Source organism: Penicillium diatomitis, assembly GCF_028827545.1.
Source record: "Penicillium diatomitis strain IBT 30728 chromosome Unknown utg000003l_segment0_segment0, whole genome shotgun sequence".
Lineage (NCBI taxonomy): Eukaryota > Fungi > Ascomycota > Eurotiomycetes > Eurotiales > Aspergillaceae > Penicillium > Penicillium diatomitis.
Window position 1 is genome coordinate 1,162,085 of NW_026623175.1, and position 20,068 is coordinate 1,182,152.

At 51.4% G+C, this 20,068-nt stretch overlaps 6 protein-coding genes across 6 annotated transcripts; 4 read left to right on the forward strand and 2 right to left on the reverse strand.

The window, feature by feature from the left end:
- Nucleotides 1-234: 234 nt before the first annotated feature.
- N7539_002638 (uncharacterized protein) lies at nucleotides 235-1,673 on the forward strand (the record flags this gene model as incomplete). The annotated part of the gene is made up of 4 exons (XM_056932241.1): nucleotides 235-326; nucleotides 422-703; nucleotides 788-921; nucleotides 1,003-1,673. The coding sequence occupies 4 exons, from the start codon at nucleotides 235-237 to the stop codon at nucleotides 1,671-1,673; spliced, it is 1,179 nt and encodes a 392-aa protein (XP_056792200.1).
- A 3,607-nt stretch (nucleotides 1,674-5,280) lies between these two features.
- On the reverse strand, nucleotides 5,281-8,076 carry N7539_002639 (ATP-dependent Clp protease ATP-binding subunit; the record flags this gene model as incomplete). The annotated part of the gene is made up of 1 exon (XM_056932242.1): nucleotides 5,281-8,076. The coding sequence occupies one exon, from the start codon at nucleotides 8,074-8,076 to the stop codon at nucleotides 5,281-5,283; it is 2,796 nt and encodes a 931-aa protein (XP_056792201.1).
- Nucleotides 8,077-11,045: 2,969 nt separating this feature from the next.
- N7539_002640 (uncharacterized protein) lies at nucleotides 11,046-11,667 on the forward strand (the record flags this gene model as incomplete). Its single annotated transcript, XM_056932243.1, has 2 exons — nucleotides 11,046-11,402; nucleotides 11,536-11,667. 2 exons carry the CDS (start codon nucleotides 11,046-11,048, stop codon nucleotides 11,665-11,667), a joined length of 489 nt encoding a protein of 162 aa, XP_056792202.1.
- Nucleotides 11,668-13,689: 2,022 nt separating this feature from the next.
- On the forward strand, nucleotides 13,690-15,500 carry N7539_002641 (uncharacterized protein; the record flags this gene model as incomplete). Its single annotated transcript, XM_056932244.1, has 5 exons — nucleotides 13,690-13,752; nucleotides 13,856-14,038; nucleotides 14,330-14,383; nucleotides 14,512-15,228; nucleotides 15,357-15,500. 5 exons carry the CDS (start codon nucleotides 13,690-13,692, stop codon nucleotides 15,498-15,500), a joined length of 1,161 nt encoding a protein of 386 aa, XP_056792203.1.
- Nucleotides 15,501-16,225: 725 nt separating this feature from the next.
- Nucleotides 16,226-17,467, reverse strand: N7539_002642 (autophagy-related protein 27; the record flags this gene model as incomplete). The annotated part of the gene is made up of 3 exons (XM_056932245.1): nucleotides 16,226-16,421; nucleotides 16,508-17,027; nucleotides 17,200-17,467. 3 exons carry the CDS (start codon nucleotides 17,465-17,467, stop codon nucleotides 16,226-16,228), a joined length of 984 nt encoding a protein of 327 aa, XP_056792204.1.
- A 1,237-nt stretch (nucleotides 17,468-18,704) lies between these two features.
- N7539_002643 (tubulin-binding prefolding complex subunit GIM3) lies at nucleotides 18,705-19,669 on the forward strand (the record flags this gene model as incomplete). Its single annotated transcript, XM_056932246.1, has 4 exons — nucleotides 18,705-18,722; nucleotides 19,008-19,142; nucleotides 19,291-19,358; nucleotides 19,477-19,669. The coding sequence occupies 4 exons, from the start codon at nucleotides 18,705-18,707 to the stop codon at nucleotides 19,667-19,669; spliced, it is 414 nt and encodes a 137-aa protein (XP_056792205.1).
- Between the last annotated feature and the right edge of the window lie 399 nt (nucleotides 19,670-20,068).

Here is a 20,068-nt window from a genome sequence, read left to right on the forward strand (position 1 = left end):
CCGTGGGCTGAGATGGAGAAACCTTGTCATGGACCATTGATTTCGCCGATTGTCCCGCAGTCAGATCCAGATCCCTCGAGGGTACAAAGATAATTAATACGTTTGAATACCCACCAGCGCTAGATACTTCCCTACACTCGTCATCTTGTCAACTCACCTGTGCTGTTCGTTTGTTGCAGAGTCCCGACGCTTGATGGTGTCGTGATCCGGCGTCTACCACACTCAACCCTGAAGATGTCCGGGCTAGGAGGGGATTTTGGTCGTCAATTTGAGCGCGAAACATGGACCCTTTACGGTGTAGGCGTTCTCGGCGCTGTGCTTCGATTGTAAGTGAACCATGAAGAGATAGGAAGCGCATTGCGATCTGACGAACGACTCGGGAGGGAATGACAACTAATCCTGCGTGATGCGCTCACTCCAGTGTTGCACGTGCTCGACGTCTGGGAATCCGAAATCTGCAAATTGACGACTATCTCATGTTTTTCGCTGTCTTTTGGTACACGGTTCTGAGCGTGGCCTTGACCTCGGTGGCCACCGGTGGAGGATCGAATCTGTTGACACCAGAGGATCTCGTCAACATGACCGACGCGGAACGCAAGGACCGGGTCCGAGGCAGTAAATGGGTGTTTGTCTCTGAACATGCCTTTATCTTGTGCATTTGGAGCCTCAAGGCTTGCATGCTGGTGATTTATTCGCGAATCACGTAGGTCCATCTGTTTTTGGACGTCCTGTCACGCTTCCTCGTCAGTTGCATCGAGCTGACCATTCCATGTTTTCATCCGATCAGTGAGGGCTTGAAGCAGCGCAAATGGATCAACTACATTGCCATCTACGTCGCCTTGGGCTTTGTCGGCACTGAATTATCACTGTTTCTCATCTGTCGTCCCATCACCGATTATTGGGCGGTGCCTACACCAAATCGTAAGTGCTCGGCGTCGATCAGTCTTTTCTGCACATCCTACTCACTTTTGACTCTTTTTTTTTTTTTTTTTGTTTGTTTAGCGCAATGTTCAAACTATCAATATTACGAGATTGTCCAGGGATGCTTTTCAATCTCGGCGGACATCTTCATGCTACTTGTCGCCATCCCCATGCTCATGCAAGTGCGGGTGCCAACGAAACAGAAGCTCATCCTTCTCATCCTCTTCGGCATGGGTATCTTCGTCATTGTCGCCGCCGTCCTCAACAAGGTGTACTGTCTGGTGCCGGCCCTCATTTCCTACGTGTACATGAACTGGTACTTCCGCGAAGCTACCGTGGCCATTCTGGTCACCAACCTCCCGCTCGTCTGGTCCCTCCTGCGCGACGTCTTCCCCGCCCTCAAGAGCTGGACTGGGGGATCGAAGCGAGGAACCGACCGCTATAAGTCCGGGCCCTGGACCAGCAAGAATTCTCGGCCTTACGGTCCACACAGTCAACTTCGCTCCGGTGATTTTGACATGAACACCATTCAGCACAAGACCACCGTGACCCCGCAAAAGACGGCCGATGTTTCGGATATCAGTATCGCGGCGAGTGATGATCGCGACGTTAGCAGCGATGATGGATCTGCTCGAGCGCTGCGGATTCGGCAGGACATTACCGTGACTATTGAGCATGATGCTCGACCTGCGGATGGTCAAGCCCAGGTGGCACAGGATGTTCGGAAACCTCGCGAAAGAGCAGAGGTTTAGGAGTAGTTTCCATGACGGTGGTTCTACTTTCGTTCCATTTCTCTCTCTCTCTCTCTCTCTCTCTCTCTCTCTCTCTCTCTCTCTCTCTCTCTCTCTCTCTTTCTTACTCTCCTTCAAAAAGCTGTACCACACTTATTCCTCTTTTCTTTTGTACATATGTCTATACATTGACCTCTTGGTTGGTTGTCTCCCCATTACTTTGGGATCATCGGGCGTTCCGGTCGGCTTGGAGATACCCAGCCTTTGGTTGTTCATCATAGATACTCTTACCCTACCACTTACTTCTTTCCAACGACAAAAGTACTTTCATTCCCTCTTTCACCCATGACCTACCAGCACATGATCTACGAGTCCAGTTCGCCAAGTAAGAACAGTCCAAATCCCCATCTAAAGTGTCAATGGCTCGGCCGCTTCCTTTCCGCCCCCACCCAAACTCCATACTCGAAGCGAACACATGTCAGACAAAAGCCACCGTTCTGAGCAGACCACCCCATCAAACCACCAGAATCCCGATTCGGAACTCCCAAAAGTCTCCTTGGATAATGTCTCGGGATTCCCTCGTGCTCGCACTAGTTTCACTATTCGACCCGAATCCTTCTGAAAAATTTAAACCCATGTCGCTTAAGGGTAGTTCGCATGTTAACCGGCCCCCTGTCTCCTACCCCCTGTCAGACACTAATGCACGAGTGCAGAACGCATTTACCGAGTCCGAGATGACAGGGCGTACGCTAAGCCATGGTGTGTGTTCGTGTTCAGATATTGACTGTAAGCGTGTGGATTGTGAAACCCTGAAAGTGAACAGTGAACAGTTACCTGTACGTACCGTCGACAGAACCGAAGCAGAGAATTTCAAACAGCCTAGATAGTTCAAGCATGGAACAACAACCTGGACCCTCCACAAATGCATGATACTTGCGCTCTACTCAAAGTTTGCTCCCAAAGAGGTATCAACTTCCACAGTACCTGCTAGAATGTGACCCTTCGAGATCCACTCGGAGCGAAGCTCATCAACTCACCAAGACGCAAAATCCGTCGATGCACGGGTCTGGAAAGCAAAACAAAAGTTTCTGTCCTCCTCATCCCTGATCAATCCCCTCGAAAATATCCGTTTCATCCACGTGTTCCGGGGGAGGGGGGAGCTCACGAGGCTTGGAAGTTTATCGTGTTGGCGTCGTCGAGTCGACTGGGATGTGGACGGCACATGGTGTATTTAGGTTGGGAGGTGTATCTGTCTTTGAGGCTCTGAATATCTCACCGTCACTCAACTGCGTGCGTACTACGGACTTCATGTATAGACCTAGACTAGAGACTAGAGACTGTTCGGGGATGGTTTAGTGTACTGCAGTCTGGCACCTATCTGCTACTATCATAGCAAGGAAGTGCACACAATACGAGGCTCTCATAAGTACAAAGATAGGAAGCTCAGCCAGACAAGAAAGATCCTTCCAACTCCGACGCTCTCGCTCTTGGCACCGGAGAGTAAGCCTTTTTCGAAAAGCGCAATCAATCAATCCATGAGGTGACGGTTCTCTATGGCTCCGTCATCATATTGCAGAATGCTGAGGCACAAATCACATACGTTGTGTCGTACGACGATCCGACCCATTCTAGGAAGACCTCCGAACGACCGAGAATCCTCAATCACGACTCCGGGTGGCATTGAGCCCCCAACTGCCATGCCGCCATCTGGGCCTGGAGGTGTGTTGTCCATGACTCCCCACCATCCAACGCTAGTAAACGAGGCATCCGTGGAAATACTGCGAGTCCAGACTCCCGCAGACGGAGGGAGGTCCACCGTGGAATTAACATCATCCATTCTTCCGGGCCCCACCCGGGCGGTGCCGCTAACCCGCTCGAGAACAGACTCCTGCCGTCGATCAGCTGGGAGACCAAAAGTTGTCCACGGCATCACACAACCCCCATTCACGTTTTCCGATCGAAATGGACGGAAAATTGGGAGATGACTGTGAGGGGTGGACTGCGTTCAATCTGACTGTCAAATTGTCGAATGGGTAGGCCGCACGATTTGATGGAGGGCCCACAAGGCCTCCAATGGGCCTTCCACCCCCGATCGAAATCCGCTCGAGCTGTCGGGGCCGAAGATGGCCCCGCGTCCGAGCCTTGAATCTCTTGCCCGGAATTGAGATCTTGAGAGGAATGCTAGATTGTTTGACAGATGGATTTGTGTACTAGATTACTAGTACTACTACTGTACTCAGTACTGTATTATTGTACAGCCTGCAGCCCTGCACTCTGCAGTACCCGCGATTTTCCCTGTCCCCCCTGCCAAATACAGACGATCAGGTACCGTACCGACTACCGAGTGGTGTGCATCACGGCATAGTGCATCACGGCATAGTGCATAATGCATAATGTATATGATACTGCATTGAGTATTCAGGATTGATGGTACCTGCGAAGTCCTGATAGCTGACCGACCACGTCGGCATATCTGATCAACCTGGGTGATGTTGCATATCTCGACGCTCTACCTTGGCGGTTCTAGTGACAAACCCGCACGTCAGATCTCAAGGTAGATGATGACTGATGGAGACAAATTGGCTTCCAGATTTCCCGGGATTTTCCAAATGTGTTGTATTCCCATCAGCCGTAGAGATGGAAAAGGGTTCCAGAGTTATCACTAAGTTGGTAGTGCTCCCAGCCCCGTCTCCTCGCGCCGAGCTGGTGCCCGATCCAGAACTTCGAGATACAGCCTCCGAGATCGGATCGTGTCTGCATTGACTACTGCCCCCCGGACGACCGATCGTGGCTGTATGTACAATTTCTGAGCACTGGATACTGACAGCGGCTGCGCCACGATTGACGATCAATATCATTCTCTGCAGTTCTACACAACATGATTCCAGATTCCCACGGTATTAACTTTCCCTCTCTGTGGAAATGTCCCCGAAATCGAACCCGGTTGCACAGACGCACGGCACGGCAGAGCCATGGAAGAAAGACGAGGCGCAAGGAGAAAGGAAGGACGAAGCTTTACGCGCAAACCTTCGACCCGCCGCGCATGTCACGCCCATTCAATTCAAATAATCAAATACACCGCATAGGAAAATGAACGCACGGCAAGCTAGGAAAGCCTACCGTAAGATATTCAGCCACGATCCAGGGGATCGCTGATCAACAAGCGTGCTTCGCCCAACTGCATGGGGAACGTGCACTGCATGTTACGGTAGATTGGAACGCAGCTAGATTCGCTCGCTACTTTGCCATCGACCGCCCAGTAAAGTCCAAGTCACCTTATGCTTTGGCGGATCTCCTCGTGATGCGGAGTCAGAAGTAGTTCATTACATTACAATGGGAGAGGAATGATGTGACGTTATGACTTCAATCCTTCATTCATGTGGAGTGGCTCATACTTCGACCATTGAGTTCACAGAAGCAAAAAAGGCCGACATATTATTACATAAGTAGTTCCAAACAAAGTAGGAATGTATCAAGAATCAAAGACCCCTTGAAAACGCCAGAGCAACTCAATCCGTTTTGCTCAACAATCACCAATCAACTCAAAACATTTCATTTCGTTTCATCAAATCATGACAAAGTCATTGTGTCGGCTCGAAAGGTCTTCCAGACCAGAAACACGGCCTGTTTACTCGTCGTAGAGGTCCATATCACCACTGTCATCTTCCATCTCGGCAAGTGCATCGTCCGAGTCGACCATCTCCGAATCTCCATCTTCGCTCTCGCCCAGACCGTGGTTGGGCAACACTTCGATGCGACCATCGGTCATCACCACACGGGCCTCTTCGCCATCTCGAATACTTCCGCGGAGGATGAGAACGGCGAGACGGTTGAGGACCTCCCGCTCGATCAGGCGGCCCAGAGGACGAGCTCCGTAGGCGGGAGAGTAGCCAGCAGCACCCAAGTAATCCTTGACCTCTTCGGTGCAACGAATCATAACGTTGCGTCCGTTGTGCTCGAGACGCTTTTGTACCTCTGACAGCCGAAGATCGACAATCTTGCGAATCTCCCGCTTGGTGAGGCGATTGAAGATGACAGTGCTGGAGATACGGTTGAGGAACTCGGGAAGGAAGTAATCGCGAAGGGCTCCCATCACCTGCTCGCGGACGTGAGGTTCAATACGGCCATCGCGGTCGAGAGAGCGGGTCAGATATTCGGCGCCAAGGTTGGATGTCATCACGACGATACAGTTCTTGGCGTCGACAATACGGCCCTGACCATCAGTAATGCGGCCATCGTCCATCAACTGCAAGAGAACAGTGAGGACCTCCTTGGCTGCCTTCTCAACCTCATCGAACAGCAGAATAGAGAAAGGCCGACGACGAAGGCTCTCAGTGAGTTGACCACCGGCATCATGACCAACATATCCAGGGGGAGCGCCGATCATACGGCTGAGGGAATGACGCTCTTGGTATTCGGACATATCGAACCGGATCATTGCCTTGGGGTCGTCGAAGAGGAACTCGGCCAACGCCTTGGTAAGAAGCGTCTTACCGGTACCTGAAGGTCCACAGAACAGGAAGCTAGGAGGCGAATTGGGATTGGCCAAGCCGGAACGCTGGAGACGGATGGCATTGGACACGGAGGTAACAGCTTCTTTCTGTCCAACAACAACCTTGCCCAGGTACTTTTCCATGTTGAGCAGCTTGTCCTTCTCGGTAGTCTTCAGGCGGGTGACTGGAATACCAGTCCAACGGGCGACAATCTCATTGATCTGGTCAGGGCCAACAGCGTCTGCAAGCAGAGCTTCACCGCCGTCACCTGAAGTGGCACGGCGTTCGGCATCGGCCTTGGCGCGATCAGCCTCCAATCGTTCGATCAACGCTTTGGTTTCGGGGATCGCATAGTATTCAAGGTCGGCAGCGGTGACTGTATCACCGGACCGCTCGGCCTCGTCCCGCTTGACCTTGAGCGAGTCAAGCTTGATCTTGGCATCCTGCACCTCCCGACTGCGCTGCTTCTCACTTTCATACTTCTCACGCATGGGGCGCAATTCCTCGGCAACATTCGCCGCCTCCTGCTTGGCAGCTTCGAGACGGGCCTTGGATGCATCATCTTGTTCTCGTTCCAAAGCGTGGATTTCGATCTGGAGTTGGCGGGCTTTGCGCTCCAGAGTGTCCAGGGCCTCTGGCTCGGACTCACGAGTGACCCGTACGGCAGCAGCGGCTTCATCGATCAAATCGACAGCCGAGTCAGGCAGACGGCGGGCAGTGAGATAACGAGCTGCCAAGGTCGCAGCTGCCACGATAGCGCCATCGAGGATATTGACACCGTGGTGAACTTCATACTTTTCCTTCAGTCCACGGAGAATGGAAATCGTCTCGGGTACGGAAGGCTCCTTGACCAGCACTTGTTGGAAACGTCGCTCGAATGCCTGGTCCTTTTCGATGTATTTGCGGTATTCCCCGAGGGTGGTAGCGCCGATACAGTGAAGCTGTCCACGAGCCAGCATGGGCTTGAGGAGGTTAGCAGCGTCCATACCACCTTCACCGCTTGAGCCCGCGCCCATCAGGAGGTGGATCTCGTCAACGAAGAGAACAATCGTGTCTTTGGAATCCTCGATTTCCTTGAGAACCCCTTTCATGCGCTCTTCGAACTCTCCGCGGTACTTGCTGCCAGCGACGAGAGAGCCGACATCGAGAGAGAGCAGACGGCATTGCGTCAAATTGGCAGGGACGTCGGCGTTGACAATTCGGCGAGCCAATCCCTCGACGATAGTAGTCTTGCCAACACCGGGTTCACCGATCAGAACAGGGTTGTTCTTCGTTCGTCGACTCAGGATACGGATCACCCGTCGGATTTCTTCTTCACGGCCAATGACAGGGTCAATCTTTCCCTCACGAGCCAATGATGTCATATCAATGGTGAATTTCTTGAGGTTCTCATTTTCGCTTTCTGCGTCGGCAGTCTTGGAGTCCACCCGTTTTGTGCCTCTAATTTGCTGGATGGCGGAGTCGATCAATTTGAGGTTGGGAATGTTGGCATCACCCAGGGCACGCTGAACTTGTGAATCTTGGCAAACGGACTGGATGAGGTGGTCGATCGCGACGAAGCTATCTTTTTGTGTCTTTGAGAGATCAGTCGCAGATCGAATCACCTTGGCGAGTTGTGGAGAGACCGCGACGTTCTCAGGTGGAGGGTCTTGACTTGGCAAGCGAACGAGAAGCTTCATGAGGGAGCGGTCGAGTAGTTGAGGGTCACCATGGGCTCGCTCAATAACCTGACGGAAGAGGGGTGTGGAGCTGGCATCATGCGAGGAGTGGCCAGCTGGTGTCTGTTGATCTTTTGACTCGTCGGCAGAGGGGTTGAGGAGTGCGACAGCCAAGTGAATAGGCAAAATCTGGGAGTGGGCGTATTGTTCGGCCAAAGCGCTGGAGTCCAGCAAAGCCTTGTTCGCCCTATCAGTAAATTGAGCGCCGTTCATCTTGAACGGATGTGAGGGGTTTGGACGATGATTAGGTTTGAAGAATGCAAACTAAGGGATAATCAAAGGAGAATGGTGTCGCTTGCTTCGTGAGTAGATGGAGAGGTACTCGGTATTTTGTGTTGCGGAAGAAACCGAATGGAGGGGAAGTGAGGTGAGCTTGGTCGATAATATACTTGGGCTGGAGAGCTGCCCGAAGCTGCTCAGACAATCATGACGCCACTAGTGGGTTCCACCGCCTTCGAGAAGCTGCCAGTCACGTCACTCTGGAGTTTCGCGGGGGTTGTCGAGCCGGGATATTGTCACGTGATTAGATGGCATGATGCCGCGCAGCAGCGAGTGCCAGTACTAACGACTGAGGAGTATGGTGTGATGAAGCACGTCATTTTGGTTTGGGGCTCCCGGTGGTGTCCAGTAAACAAGAATTCAGTCGTGACCACTTGATTGCTGTATAAATTGCCGACATGTTCAATGGGCATGATGGAATTGAAAGAAGGCTAAACGTTGATTGAAAAAATTACGAAGTGGAAGTCTTCTAAGGATATATGTTCAAATGTTTTTCAATCGACTGTCAGGGATGATGTGGGAGTATCTGTCAATTCCATCCATCTCTCTGTAGGTAGATTAATGGAAGCAACCTTAACTCCGCAGTCAAGTGCGTATCCGGTAGAAGACTGCGATATTATTCGAACTGTAGCTTTACCCTGGAATGTCAGTCAGTAGTACGACCGAGGTAACGAGCTTGACGAGCTGAAATCCAAGTATGCTGTAGAATAAGGATCATAAGGTTAAGTCCATTGTAAACCTGATGCCTGTTGCCCGGTTCCGAGTCATTGAGAAGATCAAGGTTCCAATCCGTCAATGTATATAATTGATCGAGATATCACTGGTCACGTGTCTACTTCTTTCAATCCACTCTCTCGTCAACGGCGTTATATATTCTTTATTAGCCATAACAGCAACGGCTACTTGCCACCTGGGTATGTGAATCTCTTCGAACGGGATGCATGCATCGAGCAGACTTACGGAGGAAGCTCTACAGGGGGCAAACTCCTCGTCGACACCCAGATATTTGCATGCGTGTCTTCCCTGATGATTCTAGAAAGCAATTTCAGCATCCGACAAGCACGCCTGTTTGTGTGTCCACGTTGCACTTTCGGACTCACTCTCTCACAATCGTGTCGAATTGCTGGTATGCATCTAAGGTGAGCAACCGGTACTGTATTTTCTATCAGACCAATCAGTTATGAGCTCTTTGAACTTCTCATTGTGACCTAGCACTGATACGGTATATCTCTCTCTCTCTGCCATGTCTCAGTGTATGCGACTTCTCAGGTTGAGATCTCCATTTCTGGAAGGATGAGTTCGAAGAAGTTGACACTGCTAAACTTGATCTGATGTGGGCGAATTGGAATCTTTTGCCAAAGACTATCTTGCTTGGTTGAAAACAAGGAAAATCAGACAGCCAGATGGGGAAGCTATCTCATGCACTGTGGCTCAGCTCGAGTTAAGCGGTCAGCATGCACGTTCAGTCAAAGATGACTTGCGGGTTCACAAATGGAACACAATAAGTCTACCAATGTCTCACATGGTCGTATCTGAATTTGATGCATCGAAAATTAGAACCTGTACTCATGGTCAAGTGAAAGCAGCACAGAGAGAGGAGAACCAAGCAAACGAAAAGGGCAACTGCTAATTGGGATTATACTACTCTAGACAGGGCGTCACGATAGTATTGGAGAGCCTCGATCAAACTGTTAGGTTAACGACCTACGACATGAAGGAGTCGACATCGACTTGGCTACACACAGAAGAGTTCAACCGAGCCTTGAGAATAGGGTCAGCCCAGGTCCACTACCGGACGCCGCTTGTTTCAAGTACTATCAAGTACTATATAAAGCGAGCCTGATCGTAATAGCCAAATTACGGTAACAAATCTATCGCTGTTCTGGCATGTAATTAATCAAAATATACACCGGTCAGGGCACCTGCTCGATCTTGTCAATAGGTTCCCGGACTCGTCAAGGCTCTATCTCACGGTTTAATTAGCCACAAGTAAATTGGACATAATCAAACAACACTTCCTTCAATTGGACTTGTGCCGAGCCGACCTGCGGAGGGGAATTGAAGAAAGGCAAGTTGTGTATAGAGGAGGGGATACCTTCCTTCGGCAACTGTATAGGGCGAGATTGGTGAACTTTAGTATTGAACGAATGAAGAGATCTCTGCCAGACCCGTGGGAGTTTTTCCCTTACGGAGCAAATTGTTCTGCTAATGACATGTTAAGCCGCAAGAAGGGGAATGAGCGGCGTTGTCATGTCGGTGATATGTCAAGTAGGAGAGTGATGATAGCCATGCCGTATAGGGAAAGTATCGGCCCGCCAGGAACCCGTCGAGTGACTGCCTCGGTTCAAGAGCTCGGAATAAATTTGAAGGTCTCAAAGCTTTTAGAAGTGTCTATGTCGAATTCGAATTGTGTGACACAAAACACAGACAGGGCATACAGATCGATCTTTGTTTCGTGAAATTTTTGGAAGCCCCGCCATCATATGGTATCGAGCACGGGATGCTACTATATGTGACGAGATTCTCGCAAGTGAGTTGAACCTTTGATCGAGAAGCAGCCTTCAGGTGTATTAGAACTTGCTTAAGTCCGCCCCTCAAGAGACCTGGGGCAGTTCATTGCCATACCACTACTGTACTGGATCCAGAGTGGCACTGGGATTACCACTAGCTGTGGACTCGGGACAGACAACACAGATTGGACGGAGGTGGGAGTTCCGCCCTTTCATCGCACGTATACAGTGGCTTCCATATGGTACGCACGACTATGCATGGTCAATCGTACGGTGCGAGAGTATGTGAGCAGAACCTTATTTCGACAGAGCCTGTTACGTGCATCACTCATTGAATGCCATGTGATGGTCTGTAACGCCGCTCTGGTATCGTTTTTTGGACCCGTCTGAAGGATGCTCTTGATCCCAGTCACTGCAGTCACTGCAGCCATTGCGGCCCAGAGCCGGACATCAGACCAGTCGAGCATGAGCGTGGACGCCATGCAATGCAGAAGACTGCTGGCTGCTGCTTCCGTACTGCCATCGGTCCTTTTCGATCCCCTCGGAGTGAATGACCAGGCGCATTGGCACGACCATCAACCGGTGCTATCGACAAATTGGGGCTACGTGTGTCCTTTGGATCAGCGCAGTGCAGCCGAGATGAAAGTCAGTCGTAGGCCGTCAAATGGACACTGCTTGCACATCACAAACACCGTTAGCATCTCACAGGCCTCAGCTGTCGAGACTCGGGGCGCATTGCCGGCGTCGATGGTGGGGTAAAGCGAAAAGCAATCGGAAGCGGCGCGATACTGTGGTAAGTTAGTGTACTGACTACTGAGTCAGTGAGTATGCGCCCTGCAAAATGGCCATCTTGATTGTGTGATTCGTGTCCTCTCGGCCACAGCCCCGGGAGTCCTGGTCGCCGCGATCCGGATCTGCCAACGCGGAGGTGAAAGCCTGCAGCAGTCACTATCCCCTGCTCAGTAGTCTCACTCGCCGTGGTCGTGTACACGAGCCATTACAGGATGTGCCGTGAGACCTTCAGACTGCCTTGTGGGGTTAGATTGGCAGTCAATCATCCGTGCCCCTCACTTGCCCACTTTCAGCGAAATTACCCCCCACCACCACCACCACCTTCGTCACTGTCCTTTGACTCCTCTCGCTCGGCTTGAATCTCTCTCTCTCTCTCTCTCTCTCTCTCTCTCTCCTTTTCCCAAATGCTTACCACGGCTCCCCCAGAATTAGATGCTCCCTCGTATCCTTGCGCCTCTTCATGGCAGTCGCGCCGCACTGTAAATGGCCCTGGTCGTGATGCACACGAGCCACGGACGGATTCAATTCGAACTCGAAGGGGACCGAGGGGTGCAGTGGTCAGCCACGAGGTGGACCCTCAGCGGGCCAACCGTCGAGGATCCTTTTCTTTACCTTTTTTGGTCCTCAAATGATGATCCCCGCTTGGGTGACATGGAGACCAGTCGCACTTGGTCTTGCATGCGCGTGTCATCGTGTCAGTGTCAGTGCACCTGCAGGGGGATGCGATGATGCCGACACGGTGGTCTCTGGACGGGAGGAAGTGTCCCCGCGCACTCGGTAAAAGCCAGCGACAGGACATGACAAGTACTTCGATCGTGCTGTTGTAGCCTCTGTGGTTGGCGACTCTCACGACGGAAATGATTCCCCGTGCCATGAAGCGAAGTGTTGGAGGTCACTCAAACAATCAGCGGTGCTTCCAGAAGAGAAGAGGGTCCGTCTCTCTTCTCACGGCGACGGAACCAGACAGGCCTCCTGCAGTGAACTATGTACAGATCATCTGTTCCTGCCGCACGGGCCGACTGAATAAAAGCCGCCATGGTGGAATGGTGGATGCATCTCTTTTGATCCCTCGAGCTTTCGCATCTCTGCATCGTTCGTTCTTCGACGACTCGTTCACACAACGACATACCTGGAAGAGCCGGCGGCTCTTCCATCCCCAGTCAATCTCTCCGTAGTCGCTAACCGCAGACAGTCATCTCCATCACCACTGGACTCATGATCCGTGGCTGTCTCGTCCCCAAATGGGAAACCTGGTTTGGACCCGAAGCCGCCCTGATTTTAAATGGGTCGTGAGGGGAGCAGAAAACTGGAGTCCGAGCAGGAGAGACCCAATCATGCTAGATGCTCGGCGACTTGGGAGATCGTGGAGGAGGATAGACCGCGATGGAACCTGCACTGCGATCCGTCTCCTCCCCATGGATTCGTGGATGGCTCGAGGCCGGGACTCAAATCAGATTCTCAAACCCGCTCAACCTTCTCGACTCGGCCACTCTCCACTCTTTCGCATCCACTGGAAGGACGCAAGAAGATTCGGAGAGCCGCCCAGAAGACGGAATCAAGCTGGTGAAGGCTCAACCAGAATTAAACCCCACGCTTTTATCCTGACTCCGTAGACCCCCCCCCCCCTCTTGCCGCCTTCCAACCCTGTATGTCATTCCGACGCGTATAAAGGAAATCTCCCGTCTTCGTCGAGAACAGAGTTTGGATTGGGTTTTCCCATTTGATTTATTCCTGCCCTGAATCTCTCCCCGGAAAATCAATCCTCGTGCAGATTCAGCTTCCCGTCGCAGATTGCAAGCATAGATTATGCCACTGTGAAAGACTGCTAGTCAAGAAAACTCCGTTTTCTGCGATTCAAGACATTCTGCGCTAGTCGCGCGACGAGACACCTCTGCCTCGGCCAGCCGCCATATAAGCAGGTGGAAGTACCAACCTTGCCAGTTTGACTTGCCTTCTCAAGTCGTTGGTTCAAGCCGTAACCTTGTGAACTGGCAGAGTGACTTGATACTTCCCAGCAGCCGCAGCGCCACTGATACTGACCCGACTGCATCTATCCTTTGCATCCTTATATAATCGACCCTACTTCCTGCAAAACGCTTTCCACCAACATTATTCTGCACGAACCCGTCCTCGCTTCCTGCAGATTCTCTCAAATTCTGATCTGATCTGACCGACGTCGGTTTCAAATCACACATTTCATCTCCCACGTTGATTCGCCGAGGCAGAATCTTCATTCCAACTCGAAATGTCCACCAAACCCATCTTTGTGGCCACGCACCCGCGTGCTTGCTCGACCGCATTCGAACGAGTAAGTTGCACATACTTTCTGTCCCTCTTCTTCTCTTCCAAAAAAAAAACAATCTTCAGCAAGCAAGTTGCAGCCTGACTCACATCACGTTCGTCCTTTGTAGGTGTTCATGACCCAACGCGACACTATTCAGTGTGTTCATGAGCCGTTCGGCGATGCCTTTTACTTCGGTCCCGAGCGTCTCTCCGATCGATTCGAAGATGATCAGCAGGCTCGCATCGACAGCGGATTCAGCGAGTCCACATATGCCACCATCATGGAGAGACTGGAAAAGGAGCAATCCGAGGTCCGATCCTTTTCCCCGCGAGATCGTTTTTGAGTTTCAAAAAGTCCTATTGCGCTTTCCTTCTTCATCACGTCTTCCATCTTTTTTGTCCCTCCCGCATACATACCTCGAGACAATCCAATGTCCGTACCCCGCGACGACGGAGGGATGTCAGGAGTAGACTTGCCTTCTCCATCAGAGCTTTTGGCTCATCGAGGAGATACAATTCTCTCGTGGTCTCCCTCTTTATCTTCCCCGCTCTGTCCTGTCCACCAATTCCGCATTTCCCGTACCATTGACTGGTGCGCAAAGCTGGGCGAGGCCTCTGTCATGAGCTACGTCATGTCATGTCCAATTTCACCCCGTGTATGTGACCGAGGAAGAAACTTACCGTGCATACAGGGCAAGAGAGTCTTCATCAAGGACATCGACCACTATTTGATCCCCCCGCGGGAAAGCCTGCCAGTTTGGCTCCTTCGCTTCTGCGCGTGAAGCGCGGTGTCGGCACCGAGACCAAGGGCACTGGCCACGGCCACGAGCTGGCCGAGGGTGTGAATGGTTCCACAAATGGCACCACCCACACCAACGGCGACACTGCGGCGCCGACAAATGGTGTTGTCAATGGAGACTCAAAATCTGTCGACAACACCAATGGCCATACCACCAATGGCACTACCAACGGCACATCGCACCGGCCCTATCCCTACGACACACCTGTCGAGCCGGGCAACCCCACGGTCATGCCGCGTGAGATACAGGAACGCTTCCACTTTGCCTTCCTGATCCGAGACCCGCACTTCAGCGTGCCCTCGTACTATCGATGCACCATCCCGCCTCTAGACGATGTCACGGGCTTCCACAACTACGATCCCCAGGAGGCCGGATACAGTGAACTCCGACGACACTTTGACTACCTCGTGCGCGAGGGCCTCGTCGGCCCCCGCGTGGCTACTCGGCCCGATCTCACGGTTGAGCATTGCGGAGCCAAGGAAACCGTTCACGAGATCTGTCTGATTGATGCGGATGATATGCTCGACGCTCCGGCGGCCACTATCGAGGCATTCTGCAACAGTGTTGGCATCCCGTACGACCCGTCGCTGTTGACCTGGGATACCCCGGAGGACTATGAATTTGCATGCCATTGCTTCGAAAAGTGGCGTGGATTCCACAATGACGCAATCGAATCTAAGGCTCTGGTTGCGAGAACTCATGTGAGTACATCATCCGCCGAACATCTGTTACTCACGCGGAGGCTGGGCTAGCCTCGACGCGCCGAAGCCGATCAAAGGCGAGAATCGTGGAATTTGATCTAATATTCTGTTTTCCTTTTTTTTTTCAGAAAAAAGCTCCCAAGACCGAGGACGAGTTCGACGCCGAATGGACTAAGAAATACGGCCCCGAGGCCGCAGCACTCATCCGCAAGGCCGTCGACGAGAACATGGAAGACTATTTGTACCTGAAGCAATTTGCCGTCAAGGTCTGAGGGACTTGGTCTCCGAGAGGAGGATTCTAGGATGAGTATTCTCACTCTCACAATCTACAACCAACTTCCTTCCTGGTCAGCGGAACTAAATTGATCAGATGAGGAAAATGACGGGTGAGGGAGTCTTCTTCTTTGTCCGAGGGTAATGATTCACACGATGATTCGGTGGTTCTCGACCATCATTTTCATTCAGTCTCTTTTTGTTTCTTGCAACAACCTGATGATGACGATATTTGCTGTTGTTTTTTTTTTCTGCTTTTCTCTTCTCGTCATTCCTTGCTCCCGTCCAGCCTCCAATTTCCATCATTCACAATCCATTCCTCAAGATGATTTGTGAGTGATGTGATATCTTAGGAGTGGTCAGGTACCCCGATTTTTGTGGGGTTCTCCATTTGTCTCATGGCGACAACTTAGCAAAGGGTATCATGAACAGGAGGACCAGATCTGATGGATGTCCGATAGATTTCCGGAGTGCCCGCATGCGTAGACCGATCGATTCCAGTGACTTCACTAGTGGGACTTGGCTCGACATTGTAAGGATCTAGGCCGGTGCATCGACAAGACGTAGAAAGGAAAGAAACTGAATGTTGAAATTTGTCATTTCCAAACCTATCCAAACAGCTCCACCGGGCATAGGTGGCATCTAGATATCTCATCTTGAAAACAGCCCTCTCCCTGAAATGAACCTCAAATTTCATACAGGACAAGAGGGAAACCGCCCGCCTCTATACAGCACTGTAACCGCCTCGAGAGCCGGCCCCTTGTAGCGTGTTGACGACGCTGCGAACCCAGTCTTTCAACAGATAGGGAATGTCTCGAATGGTGTCACCATGTGGGAGGAGATCCCAGCCCCGAGCACCGTATCGGTTGTAGTTGAGCCATGAACCGAAGATCAGGTATGCTGCCACGCAGAGGAAGAGACTGTGATGGTGGAAGTGAGAAGCGTTAGCACGTCAGACAGCTTTCCCGTGATGCCTCCATGCCGGAACGAGTACTATCCCACTCACATGATAATGAACCAGGTAAAGAAACCCCAGGAGCTGGAATTCTCCTGCTTCCCACGCTGGTACTCATCGCAAGCATAGCGCGTACGCCAGTCCAATCTCAAAATGTACTCCTCATCACCATCCTTGTCACCCTTTTCGAGCTCGAAGCTCTTGAAGTGCAAACTGCGCTTGGACGACTCCGCCTTCTCATCGCGTCGACGCTTCCTCTCCTTTTCAGAGCCCGAATCCGCCTCCTCACTGTCTTCCTCCGTCGTCAGACCCTCCAGACCGGATCGATCCGGGTCACACTTGAAATCGATTACGGCCGCCGCTTCCTTTTTCTTTCCCTCATCGTCAAACCCCTTGAACTCGCCGCCCGCGAGCTCGACCCGCACCCCTTTGGTCTCGGGATCGATTGTTTCGAGTCGCGTATATTTGGGCTCCATTGAGCCCCCGCCCATGTGCTCGAGACCGACGATGGGAAAGGCAAAACGCTTGCTTCCGTTACCGTCGGTCGGATGTCGATTCACAAAGCCACAGACTGAAATCGGGGAAACAGAGAGATGTGAATTAGCCGGTGGTTTACACAGGGTCACGCTTTTTTCAGTGGAGATTTCGCATGCTCGGGCTGTGCGCATGCTTGTCTCGAGTCTCTCGACTAGGTTCCAGGACGAGGATCGGGTTTACTACGGGTGAGGGGTGTCAGAACATACTGCGCTTGGTTGAACCGCACTTTCCATCGTCTCCACGGTCGGCCGCTTTGCTGCCGAGATTCCTGCAGATATTGAGCACGTAGGTGGTGTTTGTCACGGCGGTCTCGGTCTCGTTGACGTGGTATATCTCGTGGACTCCACGCAGCTTGCTCAAGTCGTATTTGTAACTGTCGACATTGACGTGGGCACAGTCGAATGTCAATGCTGCACCAAGAGTTGATAGTGACGTCGAGAGCAGGAGTGAGATCCCACCATATTTCAGGTGCATGGTGAACAACCAGGAGGGTCAAGGGTTATGATCTTGGATTCGGTAGGTGATGCAATCTGGTCCTTCGACGACTCGACGGTATCTGAGTTTCGATGGAGCGGGAGTTTAGTAATGGAGAAGGGGATTGTGTCGATCGAAGTCGTGATAGGATCGAGGTTGAGTGATTCTTCAGGTCTGATTGAGTGGTTCTACCTGGGGTGAGAGAAGGGACGCGAGGCGAGGCGAGGCGTCTGGAAAGCACAAGTTGGGTCAGGTGGTTTCCGTGAAGATGATCAACGGGCTGGGGATGATGTCCGCCTGCGGAGGTGATTTGTTTCTCCGACGGCAGCTCGTCATGCGCGGGAGCCGTCCAAAGTGACAACAGCGCCGACCGAATTCAGAGGGCATTAAGAGTACCTCGTACCTTCGACCTACTGCACCGCGCTGGAGGACTCAAGGTTTGTCTTCCCCGCAAAGGAAAGGAAGCAAGAGTGCTAAATTCGGTTGACTGATATTTATCTGAAAGTATTATTTCTGCATCCATTCCCACTGTACGATCGAGTGACTTTGATTTCAAAGACGGTCACATGTAACTATTGCGGTAGAGGGAAATGATGTCATTTTAAGAGGAAAAAAGAAGCATCTTGGGCCTTGGCACCTACAGTACTTCTCTTGAGGTACATGATCATGATCCCATCAGGTATAGTTACCGGATCGATATCCATGAAGATGACCGAGTTCATTGCATCTCTACCAATTTCAGGCATTTCGGAGTAATGCCCGAGCTGATCGCTCTTTCACTCTTGGTCGGCCTGCCTGAGCAGTGAAACGTTTTCTGATTAAAGCACAGTATATAGAAGAAGGTAGAATCCCTGGTGACATCTAGCGGGCAATTGGGCCTGACTTTGTTTTGTGTGCTCTAATGCCATGAATAGACCGAGTGACCTGCTTTTATCACCGCCGACTCTTCATACCGGTACTATCTAATTTGATTCTAGATACCACGTAATCCATCATGAATGCATTATCGATACTCAACCCTGTCGGGAAGCCGATATCCAAATGTCCATCTTACACATTCGATACACACACCCGAACCTCCAGCGACGCACGGGCCACCTTCACGGCAACTCCACCGGGACAAGACAAGACTGGAAGACACCAACTCGAACCGACAAACTCTCCTAAAGCTGATCGAGTCGGTGGCACATTCCATTCCATTCCCATCTCCACAAATAAACAAATAAAAGATTTCCACATGATTCAACCACGCATGGTAAGTCTGCCTTGTCCCTTCCCCTTCGGGAACGCACGAAGAAAAATGTGCCCCAATATCTGAAAGAGAAAAAAGAGCCGGGAGGGGGGAAAAGAACACCTGCCATATCAACCACAATAGGAGAGAGCGGCGGGGATGATCATGGTTAAAATGTGACCAGATTGATCATTTGGCCTGAATCGGTTCTGTTCTGCTTCATCCTCCTCGATTCTCTTCTCACATCGGCTCTGATGCTCTTCAATGTGTATCGTGACAAGGAGGGCTTACTTCTGTTCAACGAAACAGCTTTCTCGGGCCGACGAGGCCACGGCCACTGGTGAGGAGAATGAAGTGCGTCGTGAAGACCAGGAAAAGATCAACCGATTCAGTCGATTACATCAACGGGAGAGTGTCCTAGAGGAGCAGTTGAAATCCAAGCAGGTATGGAAAGACACACATGCACAACAGCCCATCTCTCAGCAAGCAGAGCCCCAAGATCAAATCTAAACGCATTCCATGTCCGGAGTGACGCATCAGTCCAAAACACCAGACAGAAACAGGGGGGGGAAATGACTAACCCATGACACAGAAAGACAAAGAAGATCTGGAAGAAATCTCCACCGAACTTGAACTTGCTGATGAAGACGAGCTCGTCCCGTAAGTGCCCCAGTCTCCAATCCACCTCTCCCTAACTTCCGCCCCTGTCCAGCCTTTCCAGGACAAAACCAGCACAACCCTGAGTTCGGCCATCTCGCTCATTAACATATCATCCAAGCTACAAAATCGGCGACGCCTTCTTCCACCTCCCTCTTCCAGATGCCCAGTCCATGCTCGAGACTTCCACGGCGCAGATTGATGCGGATGTGTCAAAGCTCGAGGACTCCCTGGGTGAATTGAGAGACGAGATGCAGCAACTCAAGGTCTCTCTTTATGCGCGATTCGGCAGGAGCATTAACCTGGAAACCTAGATGCGGGCTTTGACGAATATGCTTCTGGTCGAAACCCCGGAGTGGTAATGATCAATGTTATCTAAACGTCCGTGGCATGTTTCGGGGTCGGTCAAGGTGTAGATCTGATCTGGAATAAAAGACTTGGGCCGTGTCAAGCGCCCGCCATAGGTTTGAAAGGGCTTGAATTCTCTAATAGAAACAGAGTATTGATCTTCAAACTCTTACTGTTCAAAATGTCACTGTCTGTCCGCAGGTCAGATCGCAATCAAGAAGGCGAATTGTCTCAAGAATGGCAAGTTGAGCCCGCCCTCATCCCTATGAGTGGCGTGGTCCATTATCATCCATTGTAAACGAGGGAAGAGGCGAGAGAAAGGACTACGGTTCTCAATCCTTCAGGTCCAAGTCAATTTGGAATGG